This window comes from Dermacentor albipictus, unplaced genomic scaffold (genome assembly GCF_038994185.2).
Source record: "Dermacentor albipictus isolate Rhodes 1998 colony unplaced genomic scaffold, USDA_Dalb.pri_finalv2 scaffold_16, whole genome shotgun sequence".
In the NCBI taxonomy this organism is placed as follows: domain Eukaryota; kingdom Metazoa; phylum Arthropoda; class Arachnida; order Ixodida; family Ixodidae; genus Dermacentor; species Dermacentor albipictus.
In genome coordinates this window covers 6,749,780-6,768,103 of record NW_027225570.1, presented here as the reverse complement: position 1 = coordinate 6,768,103, position 18,324 = coordinate 6,749,780, and the positions used below count along the sequence as shown (strand labels likewise).

The window sequence follows — 18,324 nt, the reverse complement described above, 5'->3', positions numbered from 1 at the left end:
GCCACAAAGCCGTGCAAATTATCGGGCATGTCCGAAAAAGCGTCTGGAAAAATCGGTCGTTAACTACTCTGGCAATACATCGTGCCGATGACACGGCGTCAATGACGATTCATTGCGATTCCTCTGTTACTGGAGCCAGCATTAACACGACTTTCGTTCCCTTTCAATAAAGTTACAGCTAATTTTCCCTGACAGAAGCACGAATTCCCTGAGTTTTCCCTGAGTTTTTCCAGACTGTTAAAATTCCCTGAGAATTCCCGGTTTTCCCGGTTGGTAGACACCCTGTTTTCAGTGCATGATAATGTGCAGCAAATTTCTGTCATATATATATAATCAGATCTAAGGAAAAGTTGGCTAGATAAGTGCCCGCAGCTGCCTAATGATACCCATACATCGTTTGCACGGGATGTCACCTCCGTTGTCTGCTCTAGCAGACATTGTACATAAAAGCTAAACCCCATGAGAGCAATTTTGTGCGCGACGACGACGCGTGACGGCTTCGAGTGAGGACATGGGCCGCCGCTTGAACAGATTGCTTGGTCTTGTCGCTCGATTCTAGAAATCCAGAATTCATCGATCATTGCATGGGATTGCTATGAGAGACTAGCTAATAGTGCAAAGTCGGAACTTGATGTACATCACTCAAGTACTACAGACTGTCACACGGGACGAGCAAACGATTTAATTTTTATGTGTGCAAGGATAAGAACTTACTCCAAGACCTTCAGAAATACATTATTCTGCTTTTTGCAGTAAAACACATCAACTTAAATTAATAAAGCCAGTTTTGACACGTATTTGCTGCCCTCCTACCAGTAACATCGGGGAGACGTCGCTCGTCTTTGTTTGCATGGATTATGACTTGTAGGCGACGAGCAATCACGACAGCCATCTCTATCGCATCAGTTGTCGCATGTAAAATCGCTTAATGGGGTTTATACTAAATTGCTAGGTACCAGGCTTGACATGTTTTCTTCACGCTTCGACACATACACGTCACACATTTGCAGTCTAAGTAGCTGCGTGATGGCATAAGTTAGAAATACTACATTTTGTTCTTCATGCATGGACAGGCTTGTGGAGCTAATATGGGCTCACTAAACAAAAAGGCGAAATGTGCGATCGTGTGGACCCATGCAAACTAATTGTTGGTGCAGATGCAACTTCAGACCCAGAGGTGCTGCCAGCCACAATGTATGTGGATATGATTATAATTACTAAGTGTTGTCTGTAATTGCTGGTGTAATTAACTGGTGCTGTCTGCGTATTGTTGTATGTTCACAATGACTTTTGGTCAGGAACAGAACAGTGAAGCAGCTGCAATCAGGTCTCACCACATTCTCAGCAAGATGAGTAAATCAAACCATTTTCGTTCCTTTGCAAGCGATAGTGAAATCTTATTTGCTTCATTATTCAAGCTTGTCTGTTCCCCCATGGATTCCTTGTAGCGCAGGTTCAACCACACATGCAAACTTTTTTTTTGCCTGCGAGTGTGCATCTGTGGGAAACATAAGTTTTAAATCATGTGTTTGCTGCTTTCCATCAGGGCGAATATTTTGTGTTGTGAAGCACAAGCAGCCCCACAACATTTAGGCGTGCAGCGAATATTCCATGTGTATACCATGTGTACCGTGTGTAACGGCACGACTGCCGTTACTGGACATAAACTAGTTAGGTCCATATTAGCTTTGGTTTAATATCTCAATGTGTTCAGCAGAGCGGGAAAATGGGCAAATTAGTTTACATTCCTTGTTAGGGGTAATGCAAGAACTAAAACGAGATAACAAGGCACTTGCACCGTGTCTGTCGCCTTTCGTTCTTTGTCTTCATGCCTTCCACTGCCACCAACCACGAGTCGATTTCTTAAATATGGAAAGAATTAATACGTTTTCTAGAAATGATTCCCATTTATCCAAAATAGCCACAGACACTTTTTTCCAACAGCATTGCATGATTGTACTCCTGTTATCACTTTTGGTAAACATTGATTACCTGTATATGTCTGGTTTTGCATAGTTTGGCTTCTTGACAATGTTACTTCTTGAGCAGCAGTAAAAATTGTGCGGATCAGCATGTTGTGAGCAGGAACATGGATCAACCAAGCACGAGTAGCTATGTACAACAAGTTACCAGGCACTGGCAGACATGCTCACAGAACGGACTGGAAGTAATGTGTGAAAACTATGTATAAAGAACTTCAGGTGTGGTGAGTCCATGCCCCCTGATGCTGCTAAAGTCAACGGTGACACAAATGCACTAGCACTACAAGCATGGCTGACAGCTGCAGCTGTGTGGCTCATAAATTATTTTGCATTGTGAATACAGTTATGCAAGTCACACTGTCTGGCCATGCAACAGAAAGTATTAGACCATGGCTCACATGCAGATGTTAACAGATCGCAATCAGTGCAAAGTGTAACCAGCAGTGCCTGTGGTGTACATGTGTATTAATGTACTCGCTATCTTCAGATCATTGAATGTATTATAACTATGAACTAACTGAAACATCAGTACTACTGAAACCAGTGCCGTCTTCAGCAGCATCTAAATACTAAGAGATGCAATCAGTGGCGTAGCTAGGTCGTCTGGCACCCGGGGCCCATAGGTCTTCTGTCACCCCCCCCCCCCCCGGCTGTAGGCTGTAGTCGAGGAAGGCGAGGATATCAAGTTCCGGGTGTCTTCAGACGTATGTGACACCCCCCCCTCCCCCACTGGCCCCTTGCACCCGGGGCCCACGGCCCCCCGGCCCCCCCTGTTACTACGCCACTGGATGCAATAATCTTCCGCTCTGGTCGCAGTCATTTCGTGACATCAACAAAATGGGCGTCGCGAGAATGAACTCATGCACTCGCAAAAGCAGGTACCAGCCACCTGACATTGTGCTGTGTTCAGTATGGTTGTGAACTACTTTCTGATGATTTCGCCACTGTGGTGAGTACACGGACATGAGCGTTCACGACTGATCTTTTGAGCCGTTCCACAGTATACAAGACGCGCCCGTGCACCTGCATATTTCGTTAACTTGAATCCTTGCGAAAAAAAAAATATCATGCCTGTCTTAATGATTTCATACCACAGTTATTTTAGCGCACGATGCCTAGAAAGCGCTGTTTGTCACTTCGCATTGCGCTGTTTTCCTGCTGAAGAAACACAAGACGCCTGATAAAATTGACAAAACTCCGCGGAACTGCACTGCCACCGATGACACCTAAAACATAAGATCGCGCGTATGAAAGCTCGCATAAAAACCCAGTCGCACACTCATCGCAGGAATTGTAAAAGCAAACGCACGATCAATTTACATACCTGCACAATCTGAAACGTCTCGCCAGCGTCGAAGACCTGCGAAACAGGAAAACACGCACACGCGTGGTGCGCAACATATTATAAACTGACCCGCGCAACGATCAAACAGCGCAGCGCGGGGAAAGAAGAAGACTTTAAAAAGCCACATTTGACTCACACTTTCTTGAAGCTTCCAGTGTAAGGTCGGCCAGAAATGCTGCGGTATTCCTGATGTCTCTAGCTGATTTCGATGGCCCAACACAAACTTTTGAAACTCATCGACGCAGTTTCTCGACAGCATGGTCGCACAACGTGCTTCGCGAGGCGTGCGTCTGAATGTCGTACATAAATCCCTCACGTGACCTCATCCTACGTAGAGACCACGACCTACTGGAACTCTAGACCTGCACAGATATCCGGCTTCTATGGGAGCCAAGGAGGATATACTTGATGGGAGCAGCTTGCGCCCACTTTCGTTCGACCGACGGCCGTAGGTGGCGCTTTTATAACCTTTGATTCACAGGTGCAGGTCTGGAGGTCCAGTAGGTCGTGGTCTCTACGTAGGATGAGGTCACGTGAGGGATTTATGTACGACATTCAGACGCACGCCTCGCGAAGCACGTTGTGCGACCATGCTGTCGAGAAACTGCGTCGATGAGTTTCAAAAGTTTGTGTTGGGCCATCGAAATCAGCTAGAGACATCAGGAATACCGCAGCATTTCTGGCCGACCTTACATGAAAGAGACCCAAGGGGGAAAGGAGCTAGTGCTTACAAATTTAAACTGGAAGAAAGCGGAAGAGAAAATACCTAAGCGCACAGCCACAGGGCTAGACGAGGTTCCCGTTAGGCTGATAAATGAACTGGGACCAAAAAGTAAGGAAGCTCTCGTGAAAGCAGTTGAAAAAACTTTAAAAGATAGACGAATACCAGACAGTTGGCGACAAAGTAGAATGAATTTAATTTATAAAGGTAAGGGGGAGAAAGACAGAATTCACTCGTATAGACCGTTGACCATTACATCGGTAATATACAGGCTAGCAATGCAGGCAATCAAATTAAAGCTTCAAGCATGGGCAGAAAATAATGACATTTTGGGAGAGCTTCAGAATGGCTTTAGAATAGGTAGGCGTTTGGATGATAACTTGTTTGTTCTTACTCAGTGTATTGAAATATCAAAAGCAGAAAGCAGACCGTTGTATGTGGCCTTTTTGGACATTACAGGAGCATACGACAACGTAGACCGCAGCATTTTGTGGGATATTCTGGAAGGGGAAGGCTTAGGTAACGATTGTATACAGCTTTTGAGAGAGATTTACCTAGAAAATACTGTTTGCGTTGAATGGGAAGGGATGAGGAGCGCGGAGAAAGTTCATATCAACAAGGGACTGAGGCAGGGGTGCCCTTTATCCCCGCTGCTGTTTATGATGTACATGGTGAGGATGGAGAGGGCGCTAGAAGGAAGTAATATCGGGTTTAATCTCTCATACAAACAGGCATGCAGGTACAGTAATAGAGCAGCAACTCCCAGGTTTATTTTATGCAGACGACATTGTGTTGCTCGCAAACAACCAAAGTGATTTGCAACGTCTGGCTAATATTTGTGGACAGGAAGGCAACAATTTAGGTTTGAAATTTAGTGTTAGAAAATCAGGTGTTATTGTATTCAATGAAAACAGTGAACAGACAGTGGAGATACAGGGCCAAGAAATACCTCGGGTAACAGAATATAAATACCTTGGTATATGGATAAACGAAGGCAACGGATATATGGAAACACAGGAAAAAACCATAACAGTCAAGGGGAAGAGAAATGCAGCCATAATGAAGCACAGAGCGCTATGGGGATACAATAGGTACGAGGTCCTCCGAGGTATGTGGAAAGGGGTAATGGTTCCAGGACTTACTTTTGCAAATGCGGTTGTTTGCTTTAAATCAGGGGTACAATCAGGACTCGACGGGAACCAAAGGTCAGTGGGTCGCCTCGCATTGGGCGCTCACGGGAAGACTACAAATGAAGCTGTGCAAGGGGATATGGGCTGGACTAGTTTTGAAGTGAGGGAAGCTCGCAGTAAAATTGAGTATGAAGAACGGCTGAGGAATATGGAGGAAAGTAAATGGGCTGGGAGAGTGTTCAGGTATCTGTACAGGCAAAACATTGATTCACAGTGGAGGAAAAGAACTAGGAAGCTTACCAGCAAGTATGCGGCCTGTGGGGTGGGCAACACAGCAACAAAGAAGGTCAAGCGGAAAGTCAGAGAGGCTGAATTAATCTCATGGGTGGCGGCAATGGAAAAGAAACCTGCCATGAGTAACTACTTAAGGGGAAAAAACGAAATTAGGAAAGAAACCATTTATGATAACTCAAAGGGAAGCTCATTACTTTTCGAAGCGAGATCGGGATGCCTTAGAACACGCACGTATAAAGCGAGATATAAGAAGGAAGAAGAAGCATGTGCTTGCTGCGGTAAAGCTAGGGAAACGACGGAGCATATTTTATTAGAATGTGAAGACATCTATCCAGCGGTCGATTTAGGCACCACTGGCCTCCTTGAAGCCCTTGGGTTCAGCGGGAGCAGTGGAAAAGCAAACAGGTCCGCAATAGACATCAGTAAGAGGCGATTGGAGGATTGGTGGAAGAAAAGTAGGGAAACGACAAAGGACGGAGACGTACAAAAGCACAGTTCGCAATAGGGTATCAGAAAATTTGGACGTGGTAGTTCATAGTGTGTTTTTTTGTTCTCATGGGTTAACCTAGGTAGGATATTAGGCAGCATAGTAGCAAGAGCTTGGTGGCGCAAGCCACCGCCCCGTTCCAAAGGGGACGCTCATAACATCCATCCATCCATCCATTCACAGTGGAGGAAAAGAACTAGGAAGCTTACCAGCAAGTATGCGGCCTGTGGGGTGGGCAACACAGCAACAAAGAAGGTCAAGCGGAAAGTCAGAGAGGCTGAATTAATCTCATGGGTGGCGGCAATGGAAAAGAAACCTGCCATGAGTAACTACTTAAGGGGAAAAAACGAAATTAGGAAAGAAACCATTTATGATAACTCAAAGGGAAGCTCATTACTTTTCGAAGCGAGATCGGGATGCCTTAGAACACGCACGTATAAAGCGAGATATAAGAATGAAGAAGAAGCATGTGCTTGCTGCGGTAAAGCTAGGGAAACGACGGAGCATATTTTATTAGAATGTGAAGACATCTATCCAGCGGTCGATTTAGGCACCACTGGCCTCCTTGAAGCCCTTGGGTTCAGCGGGAGCAGTGGTAAAGCAAACAGGTCCGCAATAGACATCAGTAAGAGGCGATTGGAGGATTGGTGGAAGAAAAGGAAAGTGTCTGCGTTCACCCGGTGAACGCAGCGCAAGCGTTAGGTTCACCCAAACGTCACGTCCGGGACGCCACATCCGGTCTTTGTTTTTTCACGTCCGTGATGTCACATTCGGCCTTTTTGGCGGCATAATATGGAATATGGCAGGCTCGGAGTGCACGAAGCGGTGGATCGCTTATTTTTCGGGCTTTTGCTTCTCGTAAGTATACTTCGTCTTTGCGTTTGATGTGCATCTGTCATAATATATGGTACGCGGGAGTGCGAAGCCTAAACATATGAAGACAGTGCGCCGTGCGGTGGCGAAGAGGACCATCATCATCATCGACACCAATTTGGGAGCGCCGGCAGTGGCGCCTCAAAAAGCGTGGCGCGAGAGTGTGGCCCGTGGCTCGTGGCGTGAGCAGTGCGCGAGGTTCGGCGGTCGACGGAAAGCAGCTTCCTCGCTGGGCGTCTGGCCCATAGGAGCTATCGCCGGCCGCGCCAATACGCCACACCTGAAGCAACACTGTCGCCCGCTGGGAGGCTACCTCGCCCCGCTCTTCCGCTGGGCACTGGTCCAGGAGTGCTGGCGGTCCGGAACCAGGGCACTCGAGCGTTCGGGTGAGCGGCCACAGGGCTACCCCGCCAGCTGTGGACGCGACCCGGTGACTGCGGCCGGCTACCTGAGCGCCGCGAGGCGGTCCGACCCGGCCGTCCAACCCGGCCATCCGACCCGGCCGACCGTCCCGGCCGTCCGACCCAGCTGTCCGACCCGGCCGTCCTACACTGTTGTCCGACCCCGCTGGCCGGCATCGGTTCAACGAGGTCTAAGACACGGCGACACAAGCTGCCGCCGGAACTGTAGGCCGATCGTAATCCACCGATACATATAGTGCATGTCGCCTATGAGGCATTTTGGGACATTGTGACGCGTGTGTGCCATTATTCGTGTTATGTACGTCAATACATGTCTGATGTGTGTTTTTGCTTTGGCGTGCTGCTTCTCCCTTTTTCTGGAGTGATCCGGCCCAATAACATCACAAACTGGCGAGCCTGCCAGGATTCACTCGTAAATACAGTGAAAGGGGGCAGTTTCGCTTGAGCGCAGACACACATTAGTAGAAGGGGCACATGAAAGCATCATAGAAGGGCATAACGGCATCAGGAGAACAACCAATCGTATCCTACAAGAATATTATTGGCCAGATGTACACAGAGACGTAAAACGCTTTGTGAAGTCGTGCGACAAGTGCCAAAGGACAACAGCTAAAGGGAAAGTACAGGCCGCTCCACTTCCTCGTCAATGTGTGTTTGTGTGTGCGTGCAAGAATGCGACAAGTTCGTTCGGTCCTGAAGTTTTAAAAACGCCGACACAAAGGCCGCCGAAGTTGAAAAAGCACCGGAGACCAGGCCAGCGAAACCAAGCCCACAGAGGAGCACGCCAAGAACGTCAGCAACAGAGTGTTGCGTTGGAGTCTCCTTTTGCAGGAGTCTTCTTTTACTATTGACTATATGAAAGATTGTGACAATGCCGGAGCTGACTACTTGAGTAGAGTCACACGTGGTCACCTGTTCGTATATCAAAATGTGATTAGACAATGCGACCACTCAAGCGCTTAGTGTTTAGTATAGACTTGTGTGTTAGTACTTTAACTGGGCGCAACGCCCTGTGAACAGTGTGTTGTGTGCTCATATGAGCAATCGGACAAAAGTGCATGACAATTTTCCTTTTTCTTTCTTTTTTCATCCCGCGTCCATGTGTTAGAATAGTTGTAAACAACTTTCTCGAAAAGGGGGGTATTGTCATAATATATGGTACGCGGGAGTGCGAAGCCTAAACATATGAAGACAGTGCGCCGTGCGGTGGCGAAGAGGACCATCATCATCATCGACACCAATTTGGGAGCGCCGGCAGTGGCGCCTCAAAAAGCGTGGCGCGAGAGTGTGGCCCGTGGCTCGTGGCGTGAGCAGTGCGCGAGGTTCGGCGGTCGACGGAAAGCAGCTTCCTCGCTGGGCGTCTGGCCCATAGGAGCTATCGCCGGCCGCGCCAATACGCCACACCTGAAGCAACACTGTCGCCCGCTGGGAGGCTACCTCGCCCCGCTCTTCCGCTGGGCACTGGTCCAGGAGTGCTGGCGGTCCGGAACCAGGGCACTCGAGCGTTCGGGTGAGCGGCCACAGGGCTACCCCGCCAGCTGTGGACGCGACCCGGTGACTGCGGCCGGCTACCTGAGCGCCGCGAGGCGGTCCGACCCGGCCGTCCAACCCGGCCATCCGACCCGGCCGACCGTCCCGGCCGTCCGACCCAGCTGTCCGACCCGGCCGTCCTACACTGTTGTCCGACCCCGCTGGCCGGCATCGGTTCAACGAGGTCTAAGACACGGCGACACAAGCTGCCGCCGGAACTGTAGGCCGATCGTAATCCACCGATACATATAGTGCATGTCGCCTATGAGGCATTTTGGGACATTGTGACGCGTGTGTGCCATTATTCGTGTTATGTACGTCAATACATGTCTGATGTGTGTTTTTGCTTTGGCGTGCTGCTTCTCCCTTTTTCTGGAGTGATCCGGCCCAATAACATCACAGCATCTACTACGCGTAGCTAATCTTTCGACTGCATGATGCCATATATAGGTGTTCTGTGATGATACCTTATAGCCAGGTTCCTCACGAGCTTTTGTGATGCATTGCAGGGACCGCCACACCGGCCAGCCAGTGCTACAGTGTCCTAATGCAGAGAACGTATATTACACGGAACTGCGCTCCTTCAGAGTTATTTAGAGTCTTTGTCAGAAGCACGTAACAGTAACATTACTTGGTTACGGTGCTGCTACATGGCAGAATATTTGAATGGCAGATGTCCCGAGTGCGGCATGTAAGTACGTACGTACGCGCGCTTGTTTAGCCTAAATAAGAGTTTCTATTGTTCCCCAATGGAAATGCACATTCCTGATGCATGGTTCAGATCTGCCGGCTAAGGGCGGTAGTGAATAAAGTCACCAAATTGCGGCCTCGTTGCGGTCTCGCATTGCGGCCTCATTGCACGGTCGGGAAAAATTGCTTTAGAACCAAAATTTCGCTGCGCTGTCAGTAGCCATTCACTGATAAGCTTTCTCCGCAGCGTAATGCTCAGTGCAGATGTGATGGGGGTTGTGTGTGCGGTCGGTATGTGACCGATATTCCTGAACGCAGTGTCATTCAGCGATGTGCACAGCTGTGGCTGATTGTAGAATGTGGGCTGTGACAGGAGTGATGGGGACCATGCTCCTGCCTCGGCCAAGGTTGCAGCGATTTCAGAGCTGCAGGGAGCGCCCAGGCAGAACCTAATCTCGGCCCTATGCTGCAGCTCCAGCTTCTTGAGACGGGCACGTGGTAGTGCCACGAGTGGGAGGACGTACCGCAGGCGTGAGGTGGCTACTGCATGGTACAGCCGCAGAGCCCACCTAGTGGTGCAGCTCTGTCCTCGGGCAACAAGCTGGGAGACTGCCTTGTGGACCCGGAGGACCTGGACATGCAGGGTCTTGACAGCAGGCAGCCAGGTCAGCCGGTGATGAACGTGTAGCCCCGGGTACGTCACTGCCGGACTTCAAGGTCGCCTTCCAGTTGCAGCTGTGCAGCCGGCGGTTGCTCTTGGGTGGAGCAGCATGGCCTCCGTCTTCCTTGCCGAGATGGCAAGGCCAATGCAGCTCAGGTAAGCAGCGGCGGTGTCGAGGGCTCTTTGCAGAGCCGAGCGCGCACTGCTGTTGCTGTGTGGTGGATTTCGCACACATAGGGCGATGTGCTCCGCGTTGATGGAGGTATTCACGTGGTTGTGGGGGTCAGTCTGCAGGACAGCAGGCAGTCGAGCCAGGTTGAACAGGAAAGGGCTCACCACTGATCCTTGTGGGACGCCCTCTACCAAATAGGTCCAAAGCCTGCTGAACGACTGGATAGGGCAGGCCGTCAAAGGCCCCCTTCATGCCGATAAGCACCAGGAGCACGGCGTCACCGCAGGCCTTGGCCTCTTCCAGTGTGGAGACCACGTCCACGATGGAGTCCGCACTGCATCAGCTCCGCCGGAAGCCTATCTGTTCATCGGCCAGAAAGCAATGGCCTCCATCAGCTTGCAAGCAGCAGAGGTGAGTGAGACTGGCCGATAGGAGCTCACGTTTTTCAGCCGGCCTTCAGGATGGGGGCCACGTAGGCTGTGCGCCATGACTCCGGCACCTGCCCTGACTGCCAGATGTTTAAGCAGTCAAGCAGGTGCAGCTGCTCGCTGGCGGCCAGGTTGCGAAGCATTTAGGTTCCTGGTGCACTGCTATGCTTGGAGCTCGTGCAGCGTCAGCGGGTCCTGGTAGATAGCCATAACCTGGCTCGATGGCCACCCTGGGTGGTGAGAGTGAAGGGAAGACGGAAAGGCAGGGAGGTTAACCAGGCTGAGTCCAGTTTGCTACCCTACACGTGGGGAGGGGAATGGGGAGTGAAAGAGGAAGGGAGAGAACTTAAGTGTAGGATGTCTATAGTCGGGCACTCAAGTCTGTTGCCCTCAGGCAGCGAAAAAGCGCTCGGACTGCTTTCTGGGCCAATGAACTGTGAGGCCAGGCTCCCAAGACTGGATGACAGGCCATTTACAGAAGCGAAGACCCTGTGTGGTGGTTGTGCAGGCAGCTAGGCAGGCTGACGGAAGGCTGCCCTACCTTCAGGATGGCTGCAGTGCGTGGTACAGCCAGCGCAAACTGGTTGGCGAGGAGCTCCGCAAGGGCCTCTTCGCTGATGCTCAGCGTGATGGCCACGGCGAGGACAGGTTGTAGGCTTCCTCTCCTGCTGGTGAGGGATTTGAGCAGTCTCCAAGCCAGGGGTCCCCTGGACCTGCCCTCGATGGCAGAGCAGAGGCTCCTCCTGCGCCGGGCTTGGCGTCTGCAGCGGGCATCTGCACGTCTGTACTCGGTCCAATGCTCTGCCTTGCCCGTCCGGATTGCTCCACGCTCCATACGGTGCCTGGAGGCACGAATGTTGAGCAGGTGGAGGTCCGGAGCGGGGGTATCTGGTTGGGTAGAGCACTGAATGGTGGCAGCCTGAGCACAATCCACGATGGCGCTCAGGAAGTCACGGCCATCGTCCAACTTGCTGCAGTGCTTCCGGAACAGGGACCAGTCTGTGACGTAAGTTCTTGACCTAGGCCTTCTCCCAGACCTGGGGCTGATCACAATAGTGAAGTGGTCAGACCCCCATTTGTCCGAAGTTGTGGCCCAGGAGTAGGAGCACTGCTCAGTGTTGAGGGAGAGGTCAGTGGCCGTGCGAGCTCTGCGGTAGACGTAGGTGGGCTCCCTGGTGTTCCAAGGTCAGCAGGCCAGCTCAGCTGATGGCATCTGTGAGGCCTTTGCCTCAGCGGGTGCAGCTGCGGCTTCCCCAATCTGTGTGGTGTGCGTTGAAGTCACTGCACAGGACTGCATGCCCACCAAGGCGAACAGCCAGCTGGATGAGGCTGGAGGGATCCCACGGCTTTCCTGGACGGATGCAGATGCTCGCCACAGCCGTGTCCTGGCTGCCAAGGCGTACCACAACGGCGCATGACTCCAAGGGGCCACCGGCGATGTCAGCAACAGGTAGAACAGCACGCGCCAGGGTGCTGCGGACATAGATTGCCGTGCGTGGCTTTCCTGGCTTATGGACTCCATCTAGGCAGGGTGCCGCAGTGCAACTGCGTGTGGCACAGGTGGTGGCACCCGAGTAGTCGGGAAGCCGTAGGTTCTCGGCCACGGCATATGTCTCCAGCAGTGTGAGTACCGTATAGTGCGGAATATAGGTTGAGGTTTTTTCCCAAAAATATTACTAAAAGTTCACCCCTTGACTTACATACCGGCCCTTGGCACAGCATGAATAGTCGTCTGGCAGCATGCAGGAGCGCAGACCTTTCCGCATCCACATTGTTATCGCCCCCTTGGTGACCGACGCGGCCCAACTCGCGGGCGCTGCGCGGTTCTTTATTCTGACGAAGTTCTTTATTCTATGGCGCAGTGCACCCGGAGCTCAAAGACAGGGTGGCGGATTTTGTCCGCGAGCATCGTGCCAGATCTTTGCCAGTCACAGCAGAACTCATCTGCATCAAAGCTATTGAGATCGCCCGAGAATCCGGACTGCCCAAGGAACAATTCAAGGGCTCCATTTATTGGGTTTGTCGCTTCATGCAACGCAAGGGATTCGCACTTCAACACCGCAAATCAATCTGGCAAAAGCAGCCAGAGGCATACGAGGACAAGTTGGTCGAATTCCAGCGCTATGTTATCCGTCTCCGGCAGCAGCATGGCTACATGTTGGTACAGATCGGCAACGCTGATGAAATGCCGGTGTGGTTCGACATGCCGTCGCTCACCACAGTGTGCGAACGCGGCACAAAAGAAGTCGAGCTTCTTTCTACGGGGAACGAGCATTCACGGTGATGCTCGCGTGTACTGCAGATGGCAGAAAGCTGCCCCCATACATAATATTCAAGAGGAAGACGCTGCCGAAAGAGGCTTTCCCACGGCATGTCGTTCGCGTGAATGAAAAGGGCTATATGGACGAGGCCCTCATGCTCAATTAGATTAAGACCGTCTGGAATCGGCAACCAGGGGCACTCTTGCGGTGTCCGAGCATGCTCGTCTTGGATGCCTTTCGTGGGCACTTGACCGCAGGATTGAAGCTGGCACTCCGCGACGGGAGGACGGAACTCGCCGTCATTCCGGGAGGCATGACAACACTTCAGCCACTGGACGTCGTGCTCAACAAGCCTGTTAAAGACCGTGTCTGTGAACAATATAATCAGTGGATGGCCGGCGACAACCTGATGACCCCAACCGGCCAGCTGCGCAGGCCGCCTCTCGTCACTGTGGCCACATGGGTGTTGCAGGTTGTGCTCGCTGCCCGACGATACGGTGGTGTGGGCATTCAAGAAGTGTTGCATAAGCAAGAAGTGTTGCAAAATTTTTTGCATAAGCCAGGAACGCACACAGGAGTCCAAAGAACTTTGTCACCAGGAGAAAAAGTTACAGCACAGTGGGTCGAGTCGTAACGAAACTTGCGAGCGTCCTGGGAGACGTCGGTGTTAAGCGGGGCGAGGCGTCTGCACTCTGCGAGGCGAGACACAAGCTGTTCCAAGAAAGGAACTGATGGGGGTACAGGAGTCGAAAGGAATGATACATCAAGAATGAAACTTGGTGAACAGCCATAGATGAAGAAAAAATGTTGAAATCCAGTGGTACGTTGCGTAGCCATGTTATAGGCGAATGTCATGAACGACAGGATTGCATCCCCGTTCGTGTGGCCAGGGTAGATGTACAGTCGCATGCAATATGACTTGCAACACTCTTGTTCGTTGTTGAAGGGGCTCCACGGCTGCGCAGCAGCTCTGACATTCAAAATAGCAGTTTAATAGACACCACTAATTGAAGCTGTGTTTCGGTCTGGAACTTACCATGTGTCTGCACAGCCGTACAGCCTTGGAACCCCTTCGACCACGGGCACCGGTGTTGCAATTCATATTGCACGTGACTGTACATCGCAATCATCAAGCTGTTGGTCTGCGGATGGTAACTGGAAGTCGTCTTGCGAATTGTGTTAGAGGCGCACAGAACTTCGGTAAGGATAGAAAAGAGGAAGACTGCTGCGGTCACTGAGGAGAACGCGCGGAGCGCTGCGGTGTAAGATAATGTTGTGTAGAAAGAAATCGGCGACTTCAGCAGCAGTCCAGGATAGTAGAGATGCTGTCTCCGCATAGCGTGTTGGATGGTCTATGGCCGTTGCAATCAAACAATTTCCATGTGAGGTCATGGGAAGAGGACCGTACAAGTCTATTCCAACTACTTCAAAAGGCGAAGCGGGACAAGGCAGAGGTTGTAAAGAGCCAGAAGGAGCTGTTGGGTTTGCTTTGACAATGAACGCAGGGTGCAACATACTTCGCAACGGCTGAAGATGGGCCAGGCCAGGAGCAGCAACTTCATATTCTGTTGTAAGTCTTGTGGTAGCTTAGATGACCAGTCGTCGCATGATCGTGAAAGGCTTCAAGCACCTCAAATTGCAGAGAACATGGTATGACCGGGACCCATTTGTTGCCATCGATGTGATAAATGTTGCGACGTAAAACCCCATTGTGCAGCTTGAATTGATTAAGTTGTCGACGAAGTCAGGCGTTTGGAGGTGACGAAGAATCTTCCATGCGTTGGAGAATAGTTCAGCAGTATGGGTCGATGCGTTAGTGGGACACAAGGACAGATGGGCTGTTGTGTCTTAGCCATTCGAGGGCTACAATGGGTAAAGCCGATGAAGAGGACTCAGGACGTACACAATCGCGGAGAGGTTATGGTGAATCGTCATGATTCGGCAGAGGGTAGCAAGAGAGAGCATTGATGTCTTGATGCTTCTTTGCAGCCCTGTAGGTGACATTGAAATCGTACTCCTGTAGGTGAAGCACACAGCAACCCAGGTGACCTGATAAATTCTTTAGCGATGAAAGCCAGCACAGTGTGTTATGGTCGGTAACAACTGTGAAATGGCGGCCATGAAGACAAGGGTGAAATTTTTGCACGGCCCAACAGCAAAGCACTCCTGCTTGGTTATGGTGTAGTAATTTTCTGCACTGGTTAGTGCACGACTAGCCTAAGCAATTACTAGTTCGCAGAATGTGTTGTCGCATTGTAGTAGAATGGCACTGAGACTGACTGCTAGCGTCGGTGTGAAAGATGGTGGGCGCGGTTGGATCGAAGTGGCGCAGTACTGGGTCTGACGTCAGGGCATGTTGCAAAAGCAGGAAAGCATGTTCACATTCGTTGGACGAAACAAAGGGTGCATTACTGGGGAGGAGTTGATGGAGCGGGGACGTAAGTGTAGCGAAGTTGCATATGAAGTGCCGGAAGAAGCAAGTCCAAGAAAACTGTGCATGTCTTTTTGACGCAGTGGACACAAAATTCGAGGATGGCAGTAAGCTTCTCGGGGTCCGGACGAATACCTTCTTTGCAGACTATGTGCCCCAGAACTTTGATGGCCTTGCTGGCCAAACTGCATTTGTGTGTGTGTGTGTGTGTGTGTGTGTGTGTGTGTGTGTGTGTGTGTGTGTGTGTGTGTGCGCGCGCGCACACACGCGCGTTTGCGTGTGTTGAGCTGCAAACCAGCATTTGCAAGACAGGCAAGGACTTCATCAAGATGTTGCAAATGTTGTGAGAACATGGTTGAAAACACAATGTCGTCGAGATAGCACAGACAGGTTTTCCATTTCAAGCCACACAAGACTTATCGATCATGCGTTCGAATGTGGCAGGCACATTGCAGAGTCCAAAAGGCATCGCACTGAACTCGTAGAGCCGGGGTAGCAAATGTCGTTTTTGCTTTGTCGGATTTGGACATCGGTATTTGCCAGTAGCCTGGTCTAAAGTCAAGGCTAGAAAAATGCTCAGCACCGTGGAGTGAATCTAGTGCATCATCCATCCGTGACACGGGGTGAACATCTTTGCGCACGATTTTGTTCAGCGCACGGTAACAGACGCAAGAACACACTGAGCTGTCTTCGTGACAATTGCAACGACATGAGTGTCAACAGCTCAAGTGACAGTTGATCCACGAGGCAACAGTTGGGGTTCGATTTGGTTTATTGCAGTAAGCAATGCAGACCCCTCAGAGAAGCGAATAAGGCCAGGGGTAATCAGAATTGCTCGAGATAGGGTATGGTCATAGGGTAGAATGAATACGCCGCCATCCACAATGTTACAGGAGTTGACACCTATAATCTTTTCTCTAGGTGGCCAAAGAACGTAATCGGAAGAGGTGACGAGACGAATGCATTCTTCGTGGTTAGGAAGAGAATTGCCAGTGGCATCATCCAGTTGTGTGAGGCGCTGACGACAAGAGATAGAAGCAAACGCCAAAGATAAGAAGTCCCACCCCAAGATGAGTTCATGGGTCACTCACGAAATACCGCAAAAACAATGTGGTGAAGAATTTAGTCTATGGACACACGAACAGGACACGGTGCGATTGGACGAATAATAACCTTGGCGGCTGCACAAAGAGAAAGGCCGGAGTAAGGCAATTCTTGTGTTTTATAGAGTCCCAAACAGTCACATGGCAATAATCGCCAAGCGTCTTGTAACATGGAGCCACCTCAGAATTGCGCCAAACAAAGATGATGGATGCAGCCAGTCTTGCCAGATAACTACATTTTGACTATTCTGTATCGTTTGCATTTTTTGTGTAAAAGGAATTGTCGCAGAGAGTTTTATCTTCAGTGGCCTTCAGTTGACGTCATCTGCTACAACTAGCACATAAGTTAACTCCATAGCACCACTAGGATGGAGACATTGTGTCGTGGGGTGCTTCCTTAAAAGTGGACAAGAAGATTCTAAAGGAAAAGTGTGAGATGGTCACAGTAATAACCAAGGCATTTGGCATGGGAATGACCCAGCTATGAAAGTATTATCAGATGTGGACAAGCATATAATACTAAATGGCGCCTTGCACGAGTCCCAAGTGTCAAATGTAATGAGTATTGTGCATTGAAAGGGCCAAAAATGTTTTGTACATGCAAGGGAACACTATGGGCATTTGATAACAGTTGCTTAGATGTACTACATTAACAGGAACCAAACGAACTCCCTTAGACATAAGCATGCAGCAAATTTAAGGACTAGATGAAGCTTCAAAGAACTGCATTTCATGTAGGATAGGTGTGAATGACCTTTGTGCACGAGATCAGTGACAAAAACACTAAATGAATGCAGTACAATGTCTGTATCATATCTTGTGCAGACCAAACTAGCCTGGAGTTTCAGCGTTCCTTGTCAGTTCATTTAAATAGGCACTACATTGTTCAAAGTGCAATATTGTTCTACAAAACATAGTATGCAAGATGTAGCATGCTAACCCTCGTGGCTCAACAACTACTGAACCGAAACCTCAATGAGCAGTGAAGCTTCCTTGTAATTTTCATCGTAACCATACTTTCGCTCTTGAAAGTGAACCTCTTTAGTGAATTTGCTTGTGTATTAATTTTTCTTTAGGCAAGTATTTTTTATACATGTTAATGTCTCAATCCTGCTTTTTCTTTCCGGGGCTAAAACAAAATGCCTCTTATTTCACTTTGATCTTTTGACCTAGGAAGCCATCATCTGGTGCTGTGTACAGCAAGCACATGCTTCGGGCAAGGAGGGAGCCAGCACCATATCTACATCAGCAAGAACCTCGGTGCTCAAAATAAACATTTTCTGTGCAAATACCTGTCTTTTTATACTTCCAGCATGAATTAATAAGTTTCTTTTGCCTTCACATGCAGGAAGGTTTATAGGAATAAATAGTGACTGTTGAATGCCCAGGAAAAGCCTTGAAGCCATTCTACTTGTACAGTGATGAAGTACATGTGTACTTGAACTTGATAGTACAGAAACGAAAGGCAAAGTAACAGGAAAAATGCTCGGGGCAGCAGTCGTATAAATGGTAGATGAACACAGCTAATTGTGCTGTCCAGTTTCATTCAGTTTGACCAAATGTTGCAAGAATTGCCTTCAATATGAATCATTCAGTTTAGCCAGCTAAAGTCGAACTCATACAAACTTTGGAATGTCTGCTGGGAATTTTAGCATAAATGGTATGTGTGCATCCTTCAGCAGCACCACAAGCCCAGTAAGGCTTTTGCGTTACTGTCCCCCCTCCCTTGGGGTTATTGCAGTGTCTACTTCAAGTGCTTGATGGAAAATGACTCCATTCTCCAATGAGAAGGCT

At 49.8% G+C, this 18,324-nt stretch overlaps 1 protein-coding gene and 1 long non-coding RNA gene across 4 annotated transcripts in view; one reads left to right on the top strand and one right to left on the bottom strand.

The window, feature by feature from the left end:
* The window catches only part of TTLL12 (Tubulin tyrosine ligase-like 12), a 288,546-nt gene extending 284,859 nt beyond the window's left edge, over positions 1-3,687 (bottom strand). Inside the window, exons 1-2 of one of the 3 annotated variants that reach the window (XR_010564211.1) lie at positions 3,464-3,687; positions 3,307-3,342 (exon numbers count right to left, since the gene is read on the bottom strand). Coding sequence is in view for 1 of the 3 variants with exons in the window: in XM_065431507.2 (XP_065287579.1) it covers positions 3,307-3,342; positions 3,464-3,586 (159 nt within the window). In the remaining 2 variants the exon portion in view is untranslated. The remainder of the gene's footprint in view (positions 1-3,306; positions 3,343-3,463) is intronic. The other 2 variants (XR_010564212.2, XM_065431507.2) reach the window with 2 other exon arrangements.
* A 3,171-nt stretch (positions 3,688-6,858) lies between these two features.
* Positions 6,859-17,811, top strand: LOC139051958 (uncharacterized). The gene is made up of 3 exons (XR_011509630.1): positions 6,859-10,291; positions 10,423-10,718; positions 17,704-17,811. It is a non-coding gene; the product is annotated as an uncharacterized lncRNA (long non-coding RNA).
* Positions 17,812-18,324: the final 513 nt, after the last annotated feature.